Source organism: Scyliorhinus torazame, chromosome 9, assembly GCF_047496885.1.
Source record: "Scyliorhinus torazame isolate Kashiwa2021f chromosome 9, sScyTor2.1, whole genome shotgun sequence".
Lineage (NCBI taxonomy): Eukaryota > Metazoa > Chordata > Chondrichthyes > Carcharhiniformes > Scyliorhinidae > Scyliorhinus > Scyliorhinus torazame.
Genome location: NC_092715.1, coordinates 50,135,168 through 50,162,404, shown reverse-complemented (window position 1 = coordinate 50,162,404; position 27,237 = coordinate 50,135,168). Strand labels below are relative to the sequence as shown.

Below are 27,237 nucleotides of genomic sequence, written 5' to 3'. Positions count from 1 at the left end.
CCATATCCCCCCTCCCCATATCCCCCATATCCCCCCTCCCCATATCCCCCCCAATATCCCCCTCCCCATATCCCCCCTCCCCCATATCCCCCCTCCTCCATATCCCCCATATCCCCCCTCCCCCTTTTCCCCCTCCCCATAGCCCCCATATCCCCCCTCCCCCATTTCCCCCCCTCCCCCATATCCCCCCTCCCCTATATCCCCCCTCCCCCATATCCCCCCTCCCCATCTCCCCCTCCCCATATCCCCCTCCACCATATCCCCCCTCCCCCATATCCCCCCTCCGCCATATCCCCATATCCCCCCTCCCCCATATCCCCCATATCCCCCCTCCCCCATATCCCCAACCCCCATATCCGCCATATCCCCCCCTCCACCATATCCCCCATATCCCCAAGTGAATCCAGCCCTAACCTTAACCTCTGCAATGCACGCGCAACCGATGGCGTGCATTCATATACCTGCCTAACAGTGTTGCCTTTTACCCCTGCCACCCCCCCCCGCCACAGGATAAGCGCGCACACAACAATAGGGAGCATGTGAGGACTGATGAGAGGCCACTGACCAAACACGAGGAAAGGGCCCTGGAACTGGCTGGCGGACCTGACGACCGGGAGGTTGCTGATGCAGAGGTCGGGGGCGTAGTAGCAAGTGAGAAACCGACAGCCCGTCCCCATATCCCCCCTCCCCTATATCCCCCTCCCCCATATCACCAGATCACTGCCTGATGTCTAACCATGCATGCTTCATTGTGTATCGCAGGACCAAACGTCCAGGCACCCATCCCCACAGATGCAGACCGCCCGCAGGATGCCCCTCGGAGGCCACGGGAGACGGAGTGACCCGGACCCTCCAGCATGCGACGCCCGCAGGATGCCCCTCGGAGGCCACCGGAGACGGAGAGACCCGCACCCTCCAGCATGTGACACCCGCAGGATGCCCCTCGGAGGCCATGGGAGACGGAGAGACTTGGAGCAACAGGGAGACGACACCCCCGTCACGTGCGGGAGCGACCACCCAGCGACGAGGGGGGCAGCCACAGGCCCCCGTCACATCCGAGCCAGGACACCACTACCCAGGACACCACTACCCAGGACACCACTACCCAGGAGACCACTACCCGGGACACCACTACCCGGGACACCACTACCCGGGACAGCACTGCCCAGGAAGACGAAATACCAGACAGTGACTCAGAGTGGATGGGTGGAGATGAACACCCACCCCAAAGTGCCATGGACTCAGAGTGGGACGAAGAGCACGACACAACGCCACTGCTGTCACCAACACCCTCCACCATACACAGAAACATTCACCTCGGTTGGGCACTTTAGTGATGAGGCGTCTGGTACACTCACTGGTGCGCACAACACAACCGTCCTGGTACAGCAGGTGGAGGTAGGAGCAGCAGAGGGGCGGGGCGGTCGGAGGGCAGCCCAGCCCAAGCGAACATCTGCCGCCCAGGTGGATCCCGGGTTCCTGGAGTTACCACACCCACACATAGATCCGATGCAACCACCGACCCGGAGACGAGCGAAGAGGGTGACGGGCGGCTTGCGGCGGCTGCAGTCGCAGGTGGAGGAGTCCACCCGCGTCCAGGAGCTGGGAGTGGTGCCGGTCATGCGTGCCATCCAAGCTGACACCGCACGGGTGGCGTCCGCGGTGGAGGCAATGGGTGCGACGGTGTCAGACATGGGGAACAGTTTGCGAGGCCTGGGGCTTTCCGTGCAGGCGGCGTCTGTGGCCCAGGAAATGGCTGCCCTCTCACAGGAGGCCATGAGCCAGTGCCAGCGCCAGATGGCAGAGGCGCTCAACGCCATAGCCCAGTCTCTGCAGGCCATGGCCCAGTCTCAGCAGGCCATGGCCCAGTCTCTGCAGGCCATCGCTGAGGGCATCGGCGCCAGTGGCCATGTGAGAGCCGGCGTCGCACTGTCACAGACAGGGTTTGCCAACCCCCTGGGCTCCATGGCTGCAAACCTGCAGACCCCTGTCGATACCAGCACGGGCCTCCAGGACTGGCAGCGCCAGATGTCGGGGGGGCGTCGGATGGCCAGTCCGTTCGCATCCCCCACCCATGTAGAGGCCTGGGGGCCACCGGGCACCCCGAGGGAGGAGGAGGTGGTGTGGTCCGTCCGGCTCCCCTTGTAGGGGAGATCCCGGTACACCGCGACACCTCGGACTCCCCCCTTCCGTCCCAGGTGCATCGGGTGGGCAACGGGCAGGACAGGCTGGCAGCTCGCCATCCCAGTCGCCCGGGCCGCAGCCTGGCCCATCTAGGCCAGGACGCCCCAGGAAATTAAAGTCAATGTTACACCTACAGAAGCCGCCTTTGTGCTCTGTCCAAAGCGTGCGGGGGTGTCATGTACGTTGAGCGCAAGTGTGTGTGTGAGGGGTGGTCTTACCTCAGCCCCAGATGAGTCTGCCCCCTTCCCCCTGGGCCGCCATCAACATCCCCCGGGCAGAGGACGGGACCGTGCGCTGCAGTGTCACAGCCGCATGCAGGGATGGTCCGGGTGGATGGTGGTACTGTGGCCATGGGTCAGACATAGTCCAACGATGTAGAGCCAGGAGCTCACCGCAGGGCGGGTTGTCATCATCCTCCATGGCCTGCAATAGACACGCGTCCACCCGCAACTGTGTGAGCCCGGCCCGTTGTGCCGCAGGTGGATCGGCAATGGGGGGGGTGGTGTGCATGCGGGTGGGGTGGGTGGGGTTGGAGAGGGGGGTGAGGGTGCTGGGTGGGTGGATGGGTGGGGGGTGTGGGTGGTCGGCTGTTGCCATGGTGTGCGGTCTGTGGCCATACTACCCGATTCCCAGGCCCATCTAGTCAGTGAAGCGGGCGTCTATCAGTCTGTCCCGTGCAGGCTGGGCCAGCCGGTAACGGTGGACAGCCACCCGCCTGTGTCTACCCCGTCTGCCCTGACCATTACCCCCATCCCCCTCATCTGCGGATGGACTGCGCCTCTTCCTGCTGCTCCTCCACTCCGCCCTCCTCTGCCTGCGGCACATTGCCCCTCTGCTGGGCTATGTTGTGCAGGACGCAGCACACCACAATGATGCGGCCGACCCTATCTGACCGATACTGGAGGGCGCTCCCAGAGAGGTCCAGGCACCTGAAACGCATCTTCAGCACGCCAAAGCACCTCTCTATCACTCCCCTTGTCGCTACATGGGCATCATTGTAGCGGTTCTCCGCCTCATTGCGTGGCCTCCGTATAGGCGTCGTCAGCCACGATCGCAATGGGTAGCCCCTGTCGCCCAGCAACCAGCCCCTCAGCCGGGGATGGCGCCCCTCGTACATGCCGGGGATGGATGACCGCGACAACACGTATGAGTCGTGGACACTGCCTGGGTAACGGGCGCAGACGTGCAGGATCATCATGCGGTGGTCGCAGACCACCTGTATGTTCATCGAATAGGTCCCCTTCCTATTGGTGAACACGGCCCTGTTATCTGCAGGTGGCCGCACGCCGATGTGCATCCCATCGATCGCGCCCTGGACCATGGGGAATCCGGCCACGGCAGAGAAGCCCACGGCCCGGGCATCTTGGCTGGCCCGGTCCACGGGGAAGCGGATGTAGCGGTGCGCCATGGCATATAGGGCATCTGTCACTGCCCGGACGCACCGATGTCTGCGATATGCCGGACAGGTCCCCACTCGGTGCCTGGAATGACCCCGTTGCATAAAAGTTTAGGGCCACCGTAACCTTGACGGACACGGGGAGAGGGTGTCCCCCACTAGTGCAACACGGTGACAGGTGTGCCAGCAGGTGGCAGATGTGTGCCACGGTTTCCCGCCTCATCCGGAGTCTCCTCCTGCATTCCCGGTCCGCGAGGTCCTGGTATGACTGCCGGGGCCGGTACACACGGGGCGCCCTCGAGTGCCTCCGTTGCCGTGGGGCCGCGACGTCTTCCTCCCCCTCCTCGTCCTGTCGGTCAGGTGTCCCTCCAGCCTGGGCGGCTGCCGCCTGTCCCTCTGCGGCGGCCTGCGCCGCTTCTCTGGCACGCTCCTCCTCCTCCTCCTCCTCCTCCTCCTCATCCAGGGCAACATAGACATGAGCGGCTGCCGCCACGGCGGCCAACATCGCTGGATGATCGGAAAACATGACGGCCTGGTGGGGGGGAGGGGAACGACGACATGTCATCATTGCCCATATCCCCTCCTCCCCCCAGCCAGGTGGCATGGACCGCATGGGTCCAACTGTTGGAGGCTGGCACCTGGCCAGGTGGACCAACTCACTTGCCCTCGCATCCCCCTCCCCGGCACGGACCCCCCATCCCCCTCCCCGGCACGGACCCCCCCCCAACCTCCACCCCGGCATGGACCCCCCATCCCCCTCCCCGGCACGGACCCCCCCCCAACCTCCACCCCGGCACGGACCCCCCCCCCCAACCTCCACCCCGGCACGGACCCCCCCCATCCCCCACCCCGGCACGGACCCCCCCCAACCTCCATCCCGGCACGGATCCCCCCCATCCCCCTCCCCGGCACGGACCCCCTCCCGGCACTCCCCCGGAGCCCAGCCTATTCTAACCACCCCCCCCCCCCCCCCCTGCCGCACACACACACACAACCCGAGACACCTCTCTCCTCACGCATTCAGACTGCGGCCACGCCATTGCCTGCCCAGAGCCACCGTCACTCACCTCCACGCTGGTCGGCGTGAGCCTGGAGCACCGGGTCACGCCGATGAAAAGGAGGTTTGATTCACGTCGACGTGAACGGTCATCACGTCGACGGGACTTCGGCCCATCCGGAAGGGAGAATATCGGCAGGCCGAAAATCGGCTGCCTTGCGCAGACCCGTGCCATTCTCCGACGGCAGCGGCGACATTAACGCCCCGCCGACTTTTCTCCCTTCGGAGACTTCGGCAACCGGCGGGGGCGGGATTCACGGCGGCCAACGGCCATTCTCCGACCCTCTGGGGGGTCGGAGAATGACGCCCCTGTTCTCAGAATGCAAGTACATTGTATTTTTTTCAATCCCCAACTTTTGTTTTGCATCAATGAATTATTTAAAACTGTTTGGCCACAATATGCTTTGTGAAGGCATTTATCATACCTGCTGTAATTTTACCCGTAAATTATATACATTTTCTCTGAAATAATTATCGAGAAGACAGGCTGGTAACAAGTCAATATGGGTTTTGTTTTGGCAGCCGGCCAAGAGATTGTTCGGATGCTTTGTGAATAATAATGCAGACTTAGTGGAAATGTTGCCTTTCAATAGTATTTCTTTTGAATTATTCCTGTTTCTATGGCACAGATGAGAATGGTCTTTTATTTTCATTAATTTTCAGCATTCATAGACTTAACTTTGAAAAAAAATGATCAAGAAGTTGAGTCTGGAGATTTTTTACAATTGTTTTCCTCCTGGAAAGAGGTGGTCGACTGCAATATTTTCAAATTTATTCTTTCACGGGATATGGGCATTGCTGGCAAGGCCAACATTTATTGCCCATCCTTCATTGCCCCTGAAATGAGTGGCTTGCTGGCCATCTCAGAGGGCAGTTAAGAGTCAAGCACATTGTGGAGTCACATGTAGGCCAGGCCAGGTAAGGATGGCAGATTTCCTTCCCTAAAGGACGTAAATCGATGATGGTCACCATTACTGAGGTCAAATTTATATTCCCGATTTTATGAATCAATTGTAAATTCCACCAACTGCTATATTGGGATTTGAACTTGCTCCCCAGACCATTAGCCCGGCCCCTGGATTGTTAGTTCAGTGATATGATCACTATACCACTGCCTTCCCAACCCCTATGAGCGAACCACAACGGACTTGTCAGATGATTCCTTGGTGCCCTGATCGATGGATAAATGCTCTTGGGGCATTTGGTCTACTTTAGTATCGGGCATTTTGTGTTGGTGTAAGAGCTGGCCATTCAGCAAACTAGAGTGGGAATGGTCTATAGCAAAGTCAGGTGGTACAGTGGAACAGTGGTTAGCACTGTTGCCTCACAGCACCAGGGACCTGGGTTCAAGTCCAGCCTTGGGTGACTGTGTGGAGTTTGCATGTTCTGTGTAAGCGTGGGTACCCTCCTGGTGCTCCGGTTTCCTCCCACAGTTCAAAGATGTGCTGGTTAGGTAGATTGGTCATGCTAAATTGCCCCTTAGTGCCCAGGGATGTGCAGGCTACGAGGATGGGGCAGGGAGATGGGCTTGGGTAGAGTTGGTGCAGTCTTGATGGGCCGAATGGCCTCCTTCTGCCCTTCAGGGATTCTATGAATCTACAGTTTACTACGTTTGTCAATAAAGGATCACTTTGATCACAATACCGGCAAAATCTAGCTGCATATTGTAAATGGTGATCAGGCAAATTTGGCGTTTTGTTCATCAAAGTCAGAGTGCATATTGACATGGATGTATATTATATTTGTAAAATTATGGTATTTTGCACAAATCAAACAGTTGTTCTCTAGCCATCAAGGAGAGACAGCCAGGCTAGATAGCTTCTGTAGATAGTAATAAAAAAAGCAAAAGACCTCAATTGATGATATTAATTAAGTCGTAATTTTACACCGCAGTTGGAAACTTATTATTTTCTATTCCATTAGCAGTCAGCCCAGCTTAACAACTGTAATAACATATGTTGTGTCACTGTAACATTTCATTTGAGCTTTTACTGATTAATACATTTGTTTGACAGTTACTATATATCTGGCCAAGCGAAAATGTTAGAAGCCATGATCATCCAAAAGAATGATATGAAAACTACAGATTTCTGGCATAAAGAAACCCAGTGCGTTCCATGAATGTACTCTGGGAGTAGCTGATGGTGAAGTTGACGGACATGGAGGGAATTTTGTAGATTTGACACTCCGCGAGGGAAAACTTTGGGTGAGATTCTCTGGCTTCCCACCGCGTGTTTCCCAGTGGCGGGAGGTGACCCGTAGCTGGTCAGCGACGGGATCCTTTGGCCCTGCCGTCGTCAATGGGATTTCCCATTGAACTCACCCCATGCTGCCGGGTAACCTGCGGTAGGGCTGTACCAATGTCAGGACCGGACGATTCCTCTGGCGTAAACAACCAGAAGATCTGGCTTTTCATCTGCGTCTAAACACAGGCACATTGTGGACGTGGAGAACGATCCCTGGTGCTTGAACCCATGACTTGACATCTGTGACCTAACATTGGGTTTTGGACTTCGTTACCAGCAAAATCGCAAGTTACGGCAACTCATCGGCGAGAAGGCGTCAAAGGTCAGAATGTCAGGTCATTGCATCAGGCAAGCCCTGTGAAGGGATTTGAAGTCAAGGCGATCAGTAGGAGTAACTGGGTTGTGGGTGTGGTGCGGGGGAGGGGTGGTGAAATTGAGGCGGTGGACTGTTAGAAGGTAGTGGCCAGGGAAGGTGAGGGTAGCAAATTGAAATGACATAGGATCTGATGTTTAAGTAAGGCAAACAGTGTGGTTCATCCTCAGAGAGGGACCAGTGAGGGGAAAGTAGTTGGTGGTTAGGGAATGGAAATTATAACAGGGATCAAAGATAGTGGGCAGGATTTTTATGCCTCCATCTGTGTTGAGGTGGATTTGGGGTGATTTAGAAATGGCGGACTGGATTCCTGGGCTCCCATTCTTGTTGCTGACTATTTTTAGTGATCCATATAACGTTGCAGGTGCAAATCCACATGCAGCTTTTCCAAGGAGTGGCTATTTTAGAGCACCCACTATTTTAATGGAGTAGAGCCCGTTTAAGTAGGCAACATGGTTCACTGCATCGCAATGGAGTTGTGAACCATGGGGGAACGTAGTCTAGTGTTGGGAATCTTTTGACAGGTACATTCAAATGGCAACTTCATATGTCATATCGCAATACTCTATGAGAAATTAATGATATTTCTAATACAGTGATTGATAGGACTTTGTCTTGAAAGGTAAGTGACCATTAAATTGACTAGCATTGTGAAAGTGGAGAAGTGTTCAGGGGCGAAATTCTCCGGAAACGGCGCGATGTCCGCCGACTGACGCCCAAAACGGCGCAAATCAGTCGGGCATCGCGCCGCCCCAAAGGTGTGGAATGCTCCGCATCTTTGGGGGCTGAGCCCCAACCTTAAGGGGCTAGGCCCGCTCCGGACGAATTTCCGCTCCGCCAGCTGGCGGAAAAAGCCTTTGGTGCCCCGCCAGCTGGCGCGGAAATGACATCTCCGGGCGGCGCATGCGCGGGAGCGTTAGCGGCCACTGACGGCATTCCCGCGCATGCGCATTGGAGGGAGGCTCTTCTGCCTCCGCCATGGTGGAGACCGTGGCGGAGGCGGAAGGGAAAGAGTGCCCGCACAGCACAGGCCCGCCCGCAGATTGGTGGACCCCGATCGCGGGCCAGGCCACCGTGGGGGCACCCCCCGGGGTCAGATCGCCCCGCGCCCCCCCCAGGACCCCGGAGCCCGCCCGCGCCACCTTGTCCCGCCGGTAAAGTAGGTGGTTTAATCTACGCCGGTGGGACAGGCATTTTAGCGGCAGGACTTCGGCCCATTCGGGCCGGAGAATCGCGGGGGGGGGGGGGCGCCAACCGGCGCGGCGCGATTCCCGCCCCCGCCGAATATCCGGTGGTGGGGAATTCGGCAACCGGCGGGGGCGAGATTCACGCCAGCCCCCGGCGATTCTCCGACCTGGCGGGGGGTCGGAGAATCTCGCCCCAGATGTATTAGGGCACATTATCCACTGGATAAAGTGCTCTTCTGCGATGAACAGTATTAATATTCAGGTTTCACTCTGCCAATGACCCCCAATAATTTAACCTTTTATTTGAAGTGTTATCCAGAGATATTTCCTTTGATGTCAACCTTGAACAGATGAATAGGCTCTTCCAAAGACTTCAAAGGTTTTAATGTGTAAAACGCTGTCTGCTTTGTTTTATTCAGATGTGCAAGAGAATCACATGATAAATGCTTGGCTGAGCTTGGAACCCCACTAATGGATTCAGATCAGCAGGGATTGCCGATTCAACTGTCAAAGAGACTGTGATTATTTTTATCTTGACAGTTTATGACCACTTAAAACAACACTGGCTCTTTGAAATGCTTTTTGAATGTTTTTTTTTCATTTTGACAGTTCCATTAACATCTAAAAGACTTCCCAATGTTATTGTAGGGCTGAAGAGTTCTGCACAAGGGGGAAAGTGGGTGAGTGGGTCTGGGGCAGGCGAAGCGATATGGGGGTGGGTGATCGGGCATGAGGATATGGAATGCGTGTGAGGGGCATGGGGGTTTGGAGTTGTATGTGTGTCATGGAAGGGGCATCGCACCTTTACCCTACCTTGGTATCTCCCTGTCTTTGCTCCTCCTGTCTCCTGTTTTGGGAGGTGGTGACTGAGAGTCCAGTTTGCCTCTTGCAACCCAGTGTGAAAATAGTGGGGGAGGACACTGCCAGCCAGGAGGTGGGATTGCGAGGTCGGGAAATGGCCAGACTCTTGCTTCATGCCGTGAAGATGAAACTCCGGAGCAATGGCTTCGGTCTTCCCAATATTTAACTGGAGGATTATCATGCAAAATTCCCGGAGAAGCCTGGGGCCTCATCAGCGGCATGTGCCCTTGGTCCATGGGGCAGGAACAGCAGAACCCTGGGCGGGATTCTCCACTCCCGCGCCGAACTTCCCACGCCGTCGTGAACACCGTCGAGGTTCACGACAGCGCGAAACGGCCCCGATGCCGACCGATTCAGGCCCCGACAATGGGCTAGGATCGGGGCCGCGTCATCTACACGCGCCAGGACTTGTCGCCGCATAAAGGCGGCGCCGCATAAATGACGCAGCCGGCGTCACATAACTGGCGTCACCCATGCATGCGCGGGTTGCCTGGTGCCAACCCGCGCATGTGTGGTTGCCGTCCTCTCTGAGTCCGTCCCGCAAGAAGATGGCGGACGGATCTTGCGGGGCCGCGGAAGGAAGGAGGTCCTCCTTCAGAGAGGACTGCCCGACGATTGGTGGGCACTGATCGCGGGCCATGCCCCATTTGAGGTACCCCCCAGTGCAGGATCCCCCCCCCGCAGGCCACCCCCCCAGCGTTCCCGTGCTGTTCCCGACGGCAGCGACCAGGTGTGGACGGCGCCGGGGGGAACCCGCCGTTTTGGCCTGGCCGCTCGGCCCATCCGGGCCTGAGAATGGCGGGGGTGCCGCAGAATCGCCATTTTGGGTGTCTCCGACAATTCACCGGCTTGCCGCCCGCGGGACTCAACGGGGCCATTCCCACTGCTTGGGAGAATTGCGGGAGGGCGTCGGAACGGGCGTCCCGGGAAATTTTGCGGCCCAGGCGATTCTCCCAACCCGCGCGAGAGTGGAGAATCTCGCCCCCTATTCCTCATCATTATGACTGACAGAAAATGGACAAATTCGCGGGCCAGACATTTTCCTATCCACATTTCAACTACAGTAAGTGGCCTGGCGACTCTCCTCCGCCCATGGCCCAAAATGGGATGGAAGCCCCAATTATTTCCCAGAGGCCAGTCACAAAAATATGTCTCTGGGGAGGGGAGGGGATCTCTTTTTAAAAACTAGAATCTGAATTCTTACAGCTGCGAATCAACCTTGAAAGAAAACCGTCCGTTTAATCTTGGAGCCTGAGATTTGCTGGACGTTAATTGATCTGAGGAATTTAAAAGGCATTTGTAGTGACCTGGGTTTGAACAGGGAGGTAGTTGAGCAGCAACCTCAAAGGTTAAGAGTTGAACATCAAAACTATGCTCCAGGCACGAGACCACTTGAGGGTATTGCCATTAGAATTCCACTCGCAAGCTGTAAAAGCGACCTTTGCTGGAAAATGGAGAGCAATATTACTGCTTCATGTCATACCTCCACTTTAATGACAACTTGTGTCGTAGAGGTCTGTGCAGGATTGCCACAATCTTTAGCTTGCACAGTCAAATTGATAATTCCATTGGAAGAAGCATCCATGGATTCTCTGTCCAGTGGTTCGACCACAGATATTATTCCAGTGGAACTATTGATGGTAAAATATTCAGCGGGGTCTCCGTCAATGATTCTGTAAGTCACTTGACTGTTTGGGGAGTCCTCCTGGTCCTTGTCAAAAGCCTGGCAATGATAAAGTACAGGAACAGTTAACCAGTTATAGCCCTTCTGTTGTAAACCATACTTACTAAAAGATGAAAGCTGACCAGCAAATGATTCAGTTTGGCGTCAATAGTTTTTAATAAAACAGCTGCAGCTGGAGGCGAACAGCTCTCCCTGATGATTTAGTGGCTAAGTGTTAACTGATCTGCGTCTATATTCTGCAGATGTGTCCAAGCACCTGTGTGCGAAGTTTCACTTTACCTGAAAATAGAGGTGTATAATTATGTTGACAGGCTGCACTGTACAGGAACAGTGCCTGGCCCAAATTGCTGCCTGCAGTATAAAAGAGCCCAAACCCTGTTTCTGTGTAGTTAACATCGGCCTACACAATGGAAAAATATATCAGGCAGTGTATAAAATGGCTACGGATTTAGATTCATTCATTTTGCATGAGTTCCCAAGACCAATTTCGACCCTCAGTGAATGAGATAAGCATTTTCATCAATTAACCGATCTTTGTGTTTCTGTGCATAAATGTCCAAAGTGTGAACACAAACATGTAAAGGCATGTGATTATTAGGTCAATAGCAGGTTCTTATCGGAAAGTTTAAGGCCTTGAAACAGTGTTTCATAATGCACGGATATTATTGTGCTCTATGATTATCTTAAAAGAAATGTTAATTTACTTTTTACTACTTCAAAAGAAGGAAAGCTGGCGATTCAAGTATTTCCTCTTGGTTCATCCTGTTTTTCCTTTTACTTAAGAAAAAAATGGGTGGGAGTTTTATGTACGATGTGCGCATATGGTGGGTGGGACAGGAAGCAGCCACGGTTCCCAGTTCCACCCGAGATCCTGGGAAGAACGATTAGGGCAGGCCAGTGTGAAACGTGTCCAGGGAGGGCCAGTGAGGCCGGTGGGAACAATGGTGACCTAGCAGGAGGTGGCTGCCCAAGACCACTGAAGACATCTGAGGAGGCAAAAGGAGGTCGGCATCATGGCAGCAGCACCTAGCAGACACTCCAGCTGGGATAACGGTTCAGGTGGGCATCAAGCACCCCCACCCCACATTTCTCGGATGACTGACTCCACACTCTTTTGGAGGTGGTGAGTGTCAGGCAGAACATCCCAATACATGGCAAGAGGAGGTTATCCCACCTCACCTAGAAGTCCAGGGCAGAGGTGACATCCAAAGTCAGCAGGCACAAATTGGTCCATCGCACATGGATTCAATGGTAAAAGGTTCAGTGATCTTCTGCGCTCTGCAAGGGTGAGTACAAAGTTGGCATGGTCCAATGTGGAAAAGTGTGGAAGGGTGCACACCCTAAGTTGCCCTCATGGGTGTAGGAATCTAAGTCTCACCAAGATGTAACACCCGTTAATGTAAGTGTAAGGCACAGTGGGCACAGAAATGGGTTTGCACAGGTGCTTTTTGGTCTTCTTCAATATCCATAGTTATCAGTTAACGTTGTCAAGCATGTGCTCCTTCTTTGTTTCGTTCTTAAATGTTATGAGCACTCCAGTTTCCTCCCACAAGTCCCGAAAGACGTGCTGTTAGGTGAATTGGACATCCTGAATTCTCTCTCAGTGTACCCGAACAGCGCCGGAGTGTGGCGATTAGGGGATTTTCACAGTAACTTCATTGCAGTGTTAATGTAAGCCTACTTGTGACAATAATAAAGATTATTATTATAAAGATAAATGACTGCTTTGCTCACAAGCCCTGGGTATTCTGTGTTTTCGATGAGTTTTGGCCTCATCATTGCCTGGTGAAAGATCTTTGGGGTAGCAAACTTTAAGTGATGCTACATTGGGTTCATGGCATGGTTTTGTGTGAAATGTTTGCGAATCTAGGTCCTAGATGGAAGGCAGATCTTAGCAGCCAAGCTGAAGGAACGCTGAATCCTGACCTCCCTGGTCCCTGCCTCCCTGAAGGTTGCTAATTTCTGGCCCCTCATCCTGACCATGTTCCTGCCCCGGTTCCCCATCTGAATCATCATTGGATTCCTCCTCTGAGGCAAGTGCACCTGCCTCAGCGTTATCCTGGTTCAGTCGTTCCCCGCTTGATTCTGCAGAGCACGACAGACAGCGAAGACGAGCTACACTTGCTCTGGCTGATATTGCAGGGCGACCCGAGAGGGGCGCCGGGGATCGGAATTTCATTTGTAGCAGACCTATTCACCGCCCTTGTGGAGGCATGACAATGATTGTATCTCTCCTCTGCTTCTGTCCTCGAGTGCCTGAGTGGCATCATCAGCCACCTTTTCAAGGGATACCCCTTGTTACTAAGTAATGATCCCTGGAGAACTGGAACCATGGGCAGCCTTGGCACTTGAGTGGCGCAGTATGTAGGCATCGTGAGAGCTGCCAAGGTACCTCGCACAAACCTGTAGATTCTGGGCTCTGTGGTTGCAAACATTTTGAATATTCATGGAGTGATACCGCTTCCTATTGACAAAGGTGCCTGGCTGGCCGACTGGCGCCTTGATGGCCAAGTGGGCACTCAAAGGCATTCTGGATGCTGGTAACCCTGCAATAGTTACAAAACCTCTGGTTCCCTCAGTCTGGTTGGCTTGGTCTGCCCTGAAATGGATCAATGTGCTTACCCGCCTGAACAAAGTGAGAGTCACCAGCAGCTCTGCACAGCTGACTGGGAGACTCTGCAAAGATCACTCACTGACTCCTGGAAGGATTCGGAGGCAGAAAGGGTCAGGGCTACAGTGACCTTGAGAGCCAGGGGCATTGGGTGTCCATCCACACAGTTAGAGGCTATCTCTGGCTTGTGACAGCTTCCATTGAGAGGTGGATTTGGATTTGGGTGTATTGTCATGCGTACCGAGGTACAGTATTGTTCTGCAATACAGATTGCACAATCCAAACAGATCGTTCCATACATGAAAAACATAGTAACACACATAAATACACAATGTAAACACATAGACACAGGCATCAGGTGAAGAAGCATACGGTGTGTAGTACTACTCAATAGAGAAGATACATGGAGAGCTCAATTAAGTCCATAAGAGGGTAATTCAGGAGTCTGGTAACAGCGGGGAAGAAGCTGTTTTTGAATCTGTTATTCGTGTTCTCAGACTTTTGTATTTCCTGCCCGATGGAAGAAGTTGGAAGAGAGGGGTCTTTCAAAAATAATCTTTATTGCCACAAGTAGGCTTACATTAACACTGCAATGAAGTTACTGTGAAAAGCCCCTAGTCGCCACACTCTGGCGCCTGATCGGGCTCACTGAGGGAGCATTCAGAATGTCCAATTCACCTAACAAGCATGTCTTTCAAGACTTGTGGAGGAATCCAGAGCACCCGGAGGAAACCCACGCAGACACGGGGAGAACGTGCAGACTCCGCCCAGACAGTGACCCAAGCCGGGAATCGAACCTGGGACCCTGGCATTTTGATTATGCTGCCCGCTTTCCCAAAGCAGGTGGAGTCTCCTGTGGCACTGGACCTCGGTCATGTCGAGGTAGTTGGACCGTTGCCTCTTCGTCCTGGCAGCTGGGTAGGGGCATCTTCTGCAGGGCTGTCCTCATGGCTCTTCCTGTTGGCCCTGAACACCTGGTGCCAGTGCCTCTCCTCTGAGGTGAAGCCTGTGATCACCGGCCTCCTCTCTCTTTGGTCCCTGTCTTCCTCCTCAGGGGAGGTTCTCCCTGCTGGATACCCAATACCCATCTGCTGAGATGCAAATGTACCTGACCCTTGGGTCAGCAATTGTATCTCACTGTCAGTCCAGACGATTTGCACAAACCTCAAAAGGATGCAGTCAAAATGTTCACAAAACTCGGGTGTACGCCCACACTGACTCACTCACTCCTACCAACTCGGACTGTCTTTGCTCCTGCCCCCATTGGGTGAAAAATCAGCAAAAATGGATTGGCCGCCAGCCGGGGATGCATCCTCGACAATCTTCTCATGCAATTTCACACACGTCCGGGTTGGCCAAATGCCCATCCAAGCAATGTACAATTCTGAACATGGAGGAGAGATCTCTTGTGGATCAGGCAGGCCAGGTTTCTGTTTAAACAGGCCCTTGTAATGTGGCTACTTAATATAAATGTCTATTGTTTGACCTTGAGCTCTCTGACCAAGAGGAATAAACTGGGAATATGGTAAACTGTATCTATCTAGACGGTCCAGATTACAGCGCTGATAAAATAGATTGCACGGGACAGTTTGCTCTGAGCTAACTGAACAATAAATCACTCTCTGGTACGAACAGATTATAGTACTTCTGATATTCTACAACATGAACTTGAAGAGGGACGGGACCCGGTTGTCAACCCTGTTTAGACAAGAAATGTTTTCAATTCATTAATGGGATGGGGCTTCCACTGTCTAGGCCAGTCAGCATTTATTGCCCTCGAGAAGGTGGTAGTGAGCATGCCTGCCTGAGCTGCTACAGTCTATGTGGTGGAGGTACACCCACAGTGCTGTTCAGGAGGGAGTTCAGGATTTTGACCCAGTGACAGTGAAGTAACGGCGTTGTTTTTCCAAGGCAGGATGGTGAGTGGCTTGGATGGGAACTTCCAGGTGACAGTGTTCTCAGGTATCTGCTGCCCTTGTCCTTCTACAAGATAGTGGTTGTGAGTTTGGAACGATTTGTCCAAGAAGCGTTGGTGAGTTCCTGCAGTGCACCTTGAAGATGGTGCACACGCTGTTAGTGTGCAGCAGTGGTGGAGGAAGTGAATGTTTGTGGAAGGGAGAGCAATCAAGGTGCCAATGTTGCCTTCTTTTCAATACTGTGTCTCTTGTAATGCCTGAGAGAAGTGACCAGAAATCGCACTTCTGTAAGGAGCAACCTGCTGCAAAGACTCGTTGAAGAAGAATCTGGTGGCATTCCCACAATACTACGCCATGACTTCCGGTGACGGTGGGCGGGAGGCAGCCGCACATTGGAAGGCGCCCGTTCGGGAACGGCATTTTTGGGGAGTAACGCCCGGTCCTAGGGCCAGCAACGGCAGTAAAAGTCGGGAGATAGCGCAAGGAGAAGAAGGATGTCAAAAAACACCAAAAAAACGGCCGGGAAAAAAGCGGCTGAAAGTCCGTTGGAGAGGGGAAAGGTCATCGCGGGGTCAACAAAGAAAATGGAGACTGGAGCACCAGGGGAGGCCGCAGTGCTTATGGCTGAAGAACTAACTAAGGTGATGGCTGCGGAATTCCAAAAGCAGTTGGCGCAGATTGAGAAATGTATGGAGATGGTGAGGAAGGAGGTGAGGGAGGTTTTGAATGTGCTGGTGGAGGAGGCGGATTCCCCGGTGAAGACGGCGGTGGCGAGCGCAGTGGCGGAGGTGCGAGAGCAAGGGGAGGCGCTGAAGGAAGTGGAGGAGACGTTATTGCAGCACGGTGATCAACTTGCCTCGCTGGGGAAGGAGATGCGGAAGGTGGTGGACACGAACAAGAATCTGCGAGGAAAAATAGAAGATCTGGAAAACAGATCCAGGCGACAGAATTTGAGGGTCATGGGGCTGCCCGAATGAGTTGAAGGCCCGAATGAGTTGAAGGACCGAAGCCGACTGAGTATTTTGCCGCGATGCTGGTAAAACTACTGGGGGAGGGGGAGGACCCCTCCGATATGAACTGGATCAGGCTCATCGGTCGTGGAGGCCTGTACCAAAGGCGAGTGAGCCGCCAAGGGCAGTGACTCTGTGCTTCCATCGGTACAGTGTGAAGGATAAGGTCCTGAGCTGGGCCAAGCAGAAGCGGGTGGTGCAGTGGGCTGGAGCTGGTATACGTGTATACCAGGACTTTACGGTGGAGCTGGTGGGGAGGCGGGCTGCCTTCAACCGGGTGAAGAGGGCACTGTACATTAGCAAGGTGCAGTGCGGCATTGTATATCCAGCGAAGCTGAGGGTGACTTACAAGCTCAGGGACTTTTATTTTGGAACGGCGGAAGCAGCGGAGGAGTTTGTGAAGGCAGAAGGACTGTGGCAGAACTGACAAATTGAGGAATGGCCATGTGCCGATGTAACCTCATGACTGTATTTTCTTCTTTTTTGTATCACTGCGCGCGGGTGTAGAGGCTAAAGGAGCCAATGTTGCATATATTTGGATAAGGGAAGGGACAGGGCTTTCACTCGAAAGGAGGGCTCTTTGGGGTGTAGGTGGATATGCGGGGTTTGTGTGCTGAAAGGGGATCTTTGGGCTTTCCTAGGGCCGGGCAAGGGGGAAAGGGACCCGGGCGGGGGCCTCCACGCTGGCCGGTTTAAGCCGGCCAGTGAACGGGAGTGAGGTGGGGGGAAGGGCTGCGGCCATCGGAGCCTGGCAGAACAGGGTCCGAGTGGTCTAGCCGGGGTGGAAAGTTGGGGGAGGGAACCGAGGTTGGGGGAGGGAACCGAGGTTGGGAGGAGGAGTTTTACAAGAGGCAGTGGACGGGAGGAGCTGGAGACTTGGGGGGGGTACAACTTTGGGGTATCATGTACGGTACTCTCTTAGAGGCTGGATGGCGTTGGGTGGGGGGGTGGAGAGCCATGTAGATTAAGGGTGACTACGGGTAATCCCTGATTCCTTTTTGTCATTTGTTTATAGAACATAGAACAATACAGCGCAGTACAGGCCCTTCGGCCCACGATGTTGCACCGAAACAAAAGCCATCTAACCTACACTATGCCATTATCATCCATATGTTTATCCAATAAACTTTTAAATACCCTCAATGTTGGCGAGTTCACTGCTGTAGCAGGTAGGGCATTCCACGGCCTCACTACTCTTTGCGTAAAGAACCTACTTCTGACCTCTGTCCTATATCTATTACCCCTCAGTTTAAAGTTATGTCCCCTCGTGCCAGCCATATCCATCCGCGGGAGAAGGCTCTCACTGTCCACCCTATCCAACCCCTTTATGTAAACATGCGGGTTGAGATTTGGGGATTGGTGGGCGGATGGGATCGTTGTTATTATGGGGATTGACATATCTTGTTGATTATTGTTTATTGTTGATGGGTGTAAATGTGGGAGAAAACGTGAAAAAGGAGGAGAATAAAATATATTTTTTTAAAAAAACAATACTACGCCATCTTTAAGTCTTGTCAGCCAAGACTCTTGGATCTGGTTAACTAAATATATCAAATTATGCACAGCACGTGCTCCAGAGAGCTAATGGGATTGCCTATCTCCTCTCCAAAATATCACATGAAGTAAAGCCCCTTGGCTCTGCTGCTAGTGGAATTTGAGTGTAAAGTCATGTTTGTAAACACTTAAGCTTCCAATATATGTCCATGCCATACATTAACATAATGGTACTAGTGTTCTGCAATATTCCAAAAGTGAAAAGTCACATGGGGCGGGATTCTCCTGTCTCATATGTGGCCGGACCCGTTGTCAGCGAGAATGGAAAATTTGGCGTTCCAGCCAAATCTCGATTCACTCTCAGTGTCACCGGAAAATCCTAGCCGTGAACGCTGCTGGAAGATTCAGGCTCATGGTTTTACATTCTTGCCTTCTACCTGTGGACACGAGCATCACAAACACATCGGGCTGGATTCTCCCATTTGAAGACTAAGTGCTGACGGTGGCTTGGGAACAGTGGTTTTTAACGGCCGAAACAATTGCGCAAAAGCTGCACCGATCCTCCATCTGGTGGGGGGCTAGCAGGCTGGCAGCGTAACACCCCTGACTTTACCTGCAGATACGGCTGGAGAATTTACGGGTCCGTGGCCACACATGCGCATGGCGGGGACTCGCAGCAGCCGCGCCATGCAACATGGCGTCGGCTGCGCGCGGACCTGGCCTACCAAAAATTGCCCCCCTGTAATCAGCCTTGCCAACCCAGGAACATCCCCCACCAGTGCCCCCAGCCCCTGCCAAAGCCCCTCCTGCCGGCGGAATGGATCCCCCCTCGACTGTGGCGGCACTGGACTCAGTCCACAGCCGTCGGAATTCGGCCCTTAAGGGGAGGGGCATCGGGGGAGGGCCTCAGGTGACGTCCTGAGGCTGTCCCGATGGCGTGCGGCGTACTCTACGAGTATGCAGTTTTTGAGGGGGTGGAGCATTGTAAAAGCGGCCCCCGATTTCGGCGCAAATGGGGATTCTCCGGCCGATCGCTGAACGCGATTTCAGCATTGGCGACTGGAGAATCCCGCCCCAAATGTTCCATTCAAAACTAGAAATATTTCATCAGAAGTTTCTTCATACCTGAACCTGGACAATATTTTTAACGACATTTTCCTTAATAAATCCAGTGTAACTATTTCTTTGGAAAACAGGTACTTCATCATTTGCATCAGAGATGGAAACTTCTATCTGTACATTTGTTGAAAGCCCTCCACCGTCTCTAGCTTGCAGTGTAACAAAAAGCTGCTGCCTCTTCTCTCTGTCCAAGAATGTTTCATTTTTCACAAAGAACGTCCCAAGCTGTGGGTCTACATCAAACGTTTGCAATCTGTCATGTTTAAAGCAGAATATAAATCTTTATAAGGCACTGAATCATGATTTAAGAGCATCTGAACGAAGGAAATAGGTGACAGGTCATCACCACATCAGAAGCAGTTAAGTACTTTCTACTGAGAAAAAGAAGTGAAAGCACACAAGTCCTAATTGTTTAAAATCATTGTGGTTAACTTCACAGCAGGGTACTTGAGATACATTCATGCATGAAGGGAGATGAAAATAAACAATCCAGACACCTGGCTTTCTGGAAGCTATTACCCTGTCAATTACAGCCTACTAAAAGCTATTTGAAAGTGAATAGAAGCCTTTCAGGTCAAAGGATCTCAGGGGGTTTAAAGACTTCTGATGCACTTTGGCTTTCTATGAAGTAACACAGAATCACAACAAAATACAGTGCAGAAGAGGCCCTTTGGTCCATCGTGTCTGCACCGACACATGAAAAACACCAGACCTACCTACCAAATCTCATTTGTCAGCACTTGAGCCACAGCCTTGAATGTTAATATGTGCCAAGTGCTCATTCCAGCAATTTTTAAAGGATGTGAGACAACCCATCTCTACCACCCTCCCAGTCAGTGCATTCCAGTTCGTCACTGGACTCTGGGTAAAAAGGTTTTTCCTCAAATCCCCCCAAAACTTCCTGCCCCACAGCTTGAACTTGTGTCCCCTTATAGCCGACCCTTCAACTAAGGGGACCAACTGCTCCCTATCCACCCGGTCCATGCCCCTCATAATCTTGTACACCTCGATCAGGTCACCCCTCAGTCTTCCAGCGAAAACAACCCAAGCCTATCCAATGTCTCCTCATAACTTAAATGTTCCATCCCAGACAGCGTCATGGTAAATCTCCTCTGCACCCGCTCCAGTGCGATCACTGGTGACCAGAATTGCACACAGTACTCCAGTTGTGGCCTCACCAAAGTTCTATACAGTTCCATCATGACCTCTCTGCATTTGTAATCTATGCCCCGATCGATAAAGGCAAGTGTCCCATATGCCTTTTTCACCACCCTATCAACCTGTCCTTCTGCCTTCAGAGATCTACGGCAAACACACCAAGGTCCCTTTGTTCCTCGGAACTTCCCAGTGTCATGCCGTTCATTGAATATTTCCTTGTCAAATTACTCTTTCCTAAAGTGCATCACCTCACACTTTTCAGAGTTAAATTCCATCTGCCACTTCTCTGCCCATTAGACCATCCCATTTATATCTTCCTGTAACCCAAGACACTCAACCTCACTGTTAACCACCCGGCCAATCTTTGTGCCATCTGCAAAGAGCTGTTACTTTCTACATTTCTGTCTGAGGCAGCAGGTGTAAGGGACAAGTAAGTGAAAAAGCAGTGTGATCTTTCACTGTTTCTGTATGGACTGCTCTTCAGATTCCAGGCAGGGATGACTGATAAGCGGGTGTCTCTGATATGGGGGAGGGGGATCACTGATATGAGGAGAGGTCACTGATATGAGGGGGGTCACTGATCTGAGGGGGGTCACTGATATGAGGGGGATCACTGATATGAGGAGAGGTCACTGATGTGAGGGAGGGTCACTGATGTGAGGGGGTCACTGATGTGAGGGGGTCACTGATATCAGGGGGTCACTGATGTCAGGGAGGTCACTGATATGGGAGGATCTGATGGGGGGGCTGGGGCATGGGATGGGCAAGATTTTCATTGTGGGGGTGATCTCCAATGGACTTTGGGGGCGCATAGATTACATACTTACCCCCTTAACCCACTGCGGGGTCCACCGCATCAGGGCCACGCTTGAAAATACTTGCACCAACCCACACCTGTGTGAATCCTGGACAACAGGGCCGGAATATCATGGTGGTGTGAGAGATTTGGGTGTCCATCCCGTGAATCGGATGCAAATGGGTTCAAATGAGCAGCTTTATCAAATTCACCTCTCGTGTACAGAATTATTGTGATGCATGAGATTAGCCACATTAACATAAATCTTGTGACTTAAATTACCAAATTATTGATCCTGCATTTTATTTTGTGCAGGGCTTCATTTTGCAACTTGGAACCTAGCCTGTACCAACATTAGAGGAGTTAAATTGTCTGGGCCAGTTCATGGGTTCAGATTGGCACAGTGTCAATGCATCTGCCCAAACCTAGATGCCCAATGCCAGTCTGAAATGGGGCTTCATGTCTAACTGATGTGTTCCAGATGAGCTGCTGGCACCTCGCAGGCAGCTCGCCTTCAGGAGGGTTGAAGTTAATAACTTCCCTGAGTGTGGGTGGGGTAGCAGGATGTGGGGGTTGAGGGTAGGGCATGGGGGGAGGGAGGGGTGGTATTCTGAAGGGATGAACCAGAGGGTGGGATGATGATGATAGGTCATCAGCCCATTCCGAGCACTATAGAGCGCTCCCTGCTCCTTCAGGCTCCACATTTAAATTTAAAAATAAACTTTTGCTTCTCCTTTTGGTGGAGGTTGCTAATATTCACATGAGTAAAGTTTGGCCTCGTACTGGTTCCGCTCAGTACAGTCAAATTCCCTGTCGGGGTCCTAAAACAGTCATAATATCCTCATCACCATGGGCAAGGGACCTAATGCCTGTTTTGAGGTGTTACGTCCAATGCCTGGATATCAAAGAACAGTACAACACAGGTCAGGCTTCGACCCTCCAAGCCTGTGCTGATCATGATGCCTGTCTAAATTAAAACCTTCTGAACTTCCGGGGTCTATATCCTCTATTCCCACCCTATTCATGTATTTCTCAAGATGTCTCTTGAACGTCGCTATCATGCGACCTTCCACCACTTCACCCAGCAGCGAGTTGCAGGCACTCACTGCCCTCTGTGTAAAAGACTTGCGTCGTACATCTCCTCTAAGCTTTGCCCCTCGCACCTATGACCCATGTCCCCCAGTAATTAATGTTTTCACCCTGAGATAAAGCTTTTGACTATCCATTCTGCCCATGCCCCTCATAAATTTGTAAACTTCTATCAGGTCGCCCCCTCAACCTCTGTTGTTCAAGTGAAAACAATTTGTGTTTATTTAACCTCTCCTAATACCCTCTGTGATGAATGATAACTGCATAACTGTACCTTTAATATGATGATCCCTTTAAGACCGGGTTTGGAACCCTGGGGGACTCCGCCTCCAGCTCCGCCCCCCCAGGGAACTGTATATAAGGTCATGTTCAGTGGGCAGCGTGAAGTGAGCACACTTCTCGGCAGCTGTCTGGTTCTCTGCTAATTAAAGCCTTTGAATTATCAATCCTGTCTCTCGAGTCATAATTGAGGGTATCTCACTCTCCAGATCAGGTAACATCCTGGTAAACTTCTTCTGTACTCTCTCTAAAGCCTCCACATCCTTTTGGTAGTGCGGTGACCAGAATTGTACGCAATATTCCAAGTGTGGCCTAACTAAGGTTCTGTACAGCTGCAGCATGACTTGCCAAGTTTTATACTCTAAATCTAAAATGGCCCCTGCTGATTAGCATGTTCCCTGGGGTGCAGAGCACAGAAAACAAGCGCAATGATGACTAACTTCTAAAACAAGCGCAATGATGACTAACTTCCCTGGAGCCCGACACATTTTGTTCTCCTCAGCTAATTATTGAATTTTCTTTTGAAGGCCAACTTGTATGTCCAACACGCATATCTGATTTATTTAAATGAGGACATTTGTTGGCAAAGCTTTTATGTTTCAACATTTCGATAGTTAGTTTGATCAGGTATAAATCTGTCTATGCAATGCCAAACTGCTGAATTTTTCAGACTAGGAAGATTTATAAAGTGCCCAGCCACAGATTTTAATCTTTGAAGTAATACCAGATCAGGCCAGGGAGGTCAGGTGGATCAGAGCAAGATTGGGCCACATCCATCATTATATTTCCAACTGCTTTTTTTTTCATTCCGGGCATGTGGGCAATGCCGGCAAAGCCAGGATTAATTGCTAATCCCAGTTGCCCCTGAGAAGATGGTAAGTGTCAGGTTCTGGAATCGTTTAGCCATATCTGTGGGTACGCTCGCTGTGCTTTTTACCGTTGCGGTTTGATCGATGCAACTGGGCGATTTGCTGGGCCATTTCAGAGGGCAGTTAATAATCAACCATATTCCTGTCTATCTGCAATTGCGTGAAGGCCAGACTGGGTAAGGGCGGCAGATAACTTAACATGCTCCATAGTACTAGTCCAGGCCTCTGGATTATTAACATTACTATATTGCTGCTGTTCCCCTGTATTTGTAGGCTTTGGCATGTTGACTAGAGAGCACTGTCTGTGTAGGGTGTAGATCAATATGGAGACACCAACAGCATCACCACGAATAGTTACGTCTAAAGTTTGGGAAACTTACACGCTGGCAGATCCAATAAGTCGATAGGTGATCTTGCGGAAATTTGAGCTATCAGCATCTGTAGCCTTTGAAAACAGAAAGTGATGAATAGACTTATTGTTCATAATTGATTTAAAAATATTTTTTGATAAAATCTCACTGCAATTTCTTACGGTAATGCAAGTCACATTGTAGCCATTTGCGCTATCTTCTGGGACTTCCAGTATAAAATAATCTTGGTCAAACACTGGACTGTTGTCATTTCTGTCTGTTATATCAACACGGACGACTGCGACAGAGCTGAACATTTCTTGTGTTTCCATTTCAACGGCAAACAGCTGAAAGGATAAAAATTGCGTACTTTGAGAAATTGTCAGTCCACTGAAACAAGCTATTAGAAACGATACAGGCAGTTGATGCAGATAAAACAATTGCAACGACTGTCTGCAGTGCACCGTTATTCATGGAATGGTAACAGTACAGGAGGAGGTATTCGGCCTTTCATATTCGTGACAACTCTCTGCTGGAGCCGCTCACCTTGTGCCACTCACCCAACCTTTCCCTGGAGCCCGACACATTTTGTTCTCCTCAGCTAATTATTGAATTTTCTTTTGAAGGCCACGATTGATGCCGCCTCCGCCACCCTCTCAAACAGTGCATTCCACATCCCAACCACTCGCTGCGTAAAAAGTTTTTTTTCTGCTTGTCAGCATTGTTCCTTTGACTTTAAAGTCAATGTTTTCTTATACTCGTGCTTCCTGCTTACGGCAACAGATCGCTCATGATTTTGAACACCCATCTCAAATCATCTCTTCATCTTCTCTTCTCCAAGGAGAAGCTCCCCGGCTTCTCCAATTTATCCCTGTAACCAAAGTTCCTCATCGGCATGGTAGCACAGTGGTTAGCACTGTTGCTTCACAGCACTAGGGTGCCAGGTTCGATTCCCGGCTTGGGTCACTGCCTGTGTGGAGTCTGCACGCTCTCCCCTTGTCTGCGTGGGTTTCCTCCGGGTGCTCCGGTTTCCTCCCATAAGTCCCAAAAGACGTGCTGTTAGATGAATTGGACATTCTGAATTCTCCCTCAGTGTACCCGAACATGCGCCGGAATGTGGCGACGAGGGAATTTTCACAGTAATTTAATTGCAGTAATAATGTAAGCCTACTTGTGACAATAATAAAGATTATTATTATCTCTCAGACCATTCTTGTGAATCTTTTCCGTGCCCTGTCCATTGTCTTCACATCCTTCCTAAAGTGTGCTGCCCATAACTGGACCAGTGTTTTTTCTTACTTTTTTTGTACACTGTGCTCCTATTTTAAAAGTCTTATTAATGCAGAAAAGGTCCCAAAGTGCAAATGAAAATAAAATGGAGATTGAACTGAGGAAATGGGCACCTTGGTCAAGAGATGGGTTTAAAAGGGAATCTTAAAGGAGAACAGGGAGGTCGATGGGTGTAAGGGTTTAGAGAGGAAGTTTTGAAATATAGGGACCAGGTCACCAGTAATAATAATAATATGTATTAGTGTCAAAGGTAGGCTTACATTAACACTGCAGTGAAGTTACTGTGAAAATCCCCTAGTCGCCACATTCCGGCACCTGTTCGGGTACACTGAGGGAGAATTCAGAATGTCCAATTCACCTAGCAAGCACGGGGAGAACATGCAGATTCCACACAGACAGTGACCCAAGCCGGGAATCAAACCCGGGACCCTGACGTTGTGAAGCAACAGCGCTACCCACTGTGCTACAGAGTCATCCACTGGAGCAAACTGTGGGGCACAATACACAGGAGGCCAATGAAAGGATATCATCATTTGTTGGGAGGATACAGGGCTGGGGGAGGTTACAAAGATAGGGAGGGAGGAAGCAAGAGGGGATTTGAACCCCAGATTGAGAAGTTTACATTTGAAGCATTTGGGGAAACCAATGCAGCAGGTGAGGTCGGGCATTGTGGGTGAGGGCGGGCGTGGTGTTTGACGGTGGGCATGCTGGGAGACAGAATCAGAGGGCAGCAGTGGTCAACCAGGAGGAAACGGAGAACGTCTTCACCACCGGCCTTCACTTTGACCACCTCAGGTGAGGTCAGTGGTGACTCGAGGGGTAGGCAGATCACGGGAGTCACCCAGCAGCACGAAAAAATCCAGAGGGAGCAGCTTAAAAGCTGAAATTGGACAGACAAAGTGATTTCCAGCTAAATTTACTTGCAACAAAAAAATTTCCCAATGCCTTGTCTATGCAATAAATGTGCCAGAAGGAACAAGTAAATTCATCCTCAATAACTCTGCTGGTCAAAGTAAGAACGAAAACTCAAAATTGCATCTATTTACATTCATAGATCTGAATGTTGGCCACGTAAGAATTAATTGCAAACACAAGTCCTCAGTAATTCCATTCATCATATTTACTCTGTTTTCTTAACTCAAATCAACCAACAATGTCAACTAAAATCAATATAATCAGCTTTTGTTGGAACAACATCAAACTTAAAAGGCAAGCGACTGTGTTGAAAACAGTTGCATGGGCAATAAAACAGACATCCATTGTGTGTTCAGCCCACTGTACGTTGCTGAGCATAAATAAACCCATTGACTCAAAACAAATCAACCATGGCCAGACATTAGTGAAGGGACTAAATCACGATAAGGCAATGCAGAGCAACACGGTATCCGTTCTACAAGAGTTCAGGAAATGGCACTTCAGTGCAGCTTTAGAATTGTTTATAAATACCCAAGTTGCAAATGCTTTTTAAAATCTTGCCAGTCATTGGTAAGTGTACTGCCAAAAAGTTCCAGTATCCTCAGAGATCAGTGTTCAAAATAGGTCATGGCAGTCCTCCATATTAGCTACACGTGGATCTTCACAATAAAACAGTGTTGAAACGTCTCCGCAAACAATGAACCCATCACCATTCTGCCTTTCCTCTCCATGGGCCCATGCTTTCCACACTATATTTCAGCCTCAAATCAGGATTCCGTTCCTGCCACTGTATCGAAACAAACTGTGCCAAATGATGTTCCCTGTGGATGTAACCATGACGTGCTCTCTCTCCACATCCTCTTCAACCCTTGTGTGATCTTTTTTAAAATATTTTTATTCTCCTCATTTTCCACATTTTCATCAAATATCCACCCAACAAAAGAGAACCAACAATAACAAATACAATAGCAATCTCCCAATCGGCATCCCCTTCAACATACAAACCCATACCTCCCCCTATATCCCAAATACAAAACAAGAAAGACCAAAACCAAAAGAGAATCCACGGTCATCCCATACATGGTAAACAATAAACAGTACACTCAACGTTTCAGGCAGGACCAAAATATGTGAACATGATTTGCGGGGTTCCTTCCACAGCGCTCACATACACCCTCCACTCCCTCAAAGAGTCGGCTCATCCTCGTCCTCGTGAGGTGCGCCCTATATACCACTTTCGACTGTATCAGCCCCAACCTCGTGCATGAGGTTGAGGCATTCACCCTCCGGAGCACCTCACACCACAGCCTGTCCTCCATACCCTCCCCCAACTCTTCCTCCCACTTCGCTTTA

The 27,237-nt window shown here is 51.1% G+C and overlaps 1 protein-coding gene across 2 annotated transcripts in view; it reads right to left on the bottom strand.

Annotated features, from left to right (window-relative positions):
• Window positions 1-27,237, bottom strand: part of LOC140429187 (cadherin-related family member 2-like) — a 313,290-nt gene that overhangs the window by 156,276 nt on the left and 129,777 nt on the right. For both annotated transcript variants that reach the window (XM_072515860.1, XM_072515861.1), the window contains 4 exons: window positions 23,862-24,026; window positions 23,710-23,774; window positions 19,145-19,391; window positions 10,788-11,027 (listed from right to left, as the gene is read on the bottom strand). In XM_072515860.1, coding sequence (XP_072371961.1) covers window positions 10,788-11,027; window positions 19,145-19,391; window positions 23,710-23,774; window positions 23,862-24,026 — 717 coding nt within the window. The remainder of the gene's footprint in view (window positions 1-10,787; window positions 11,028-19,144; window positions 19,392-23,709; window positions 23,775-23,861; window positions 24,027-27,237) is intronic.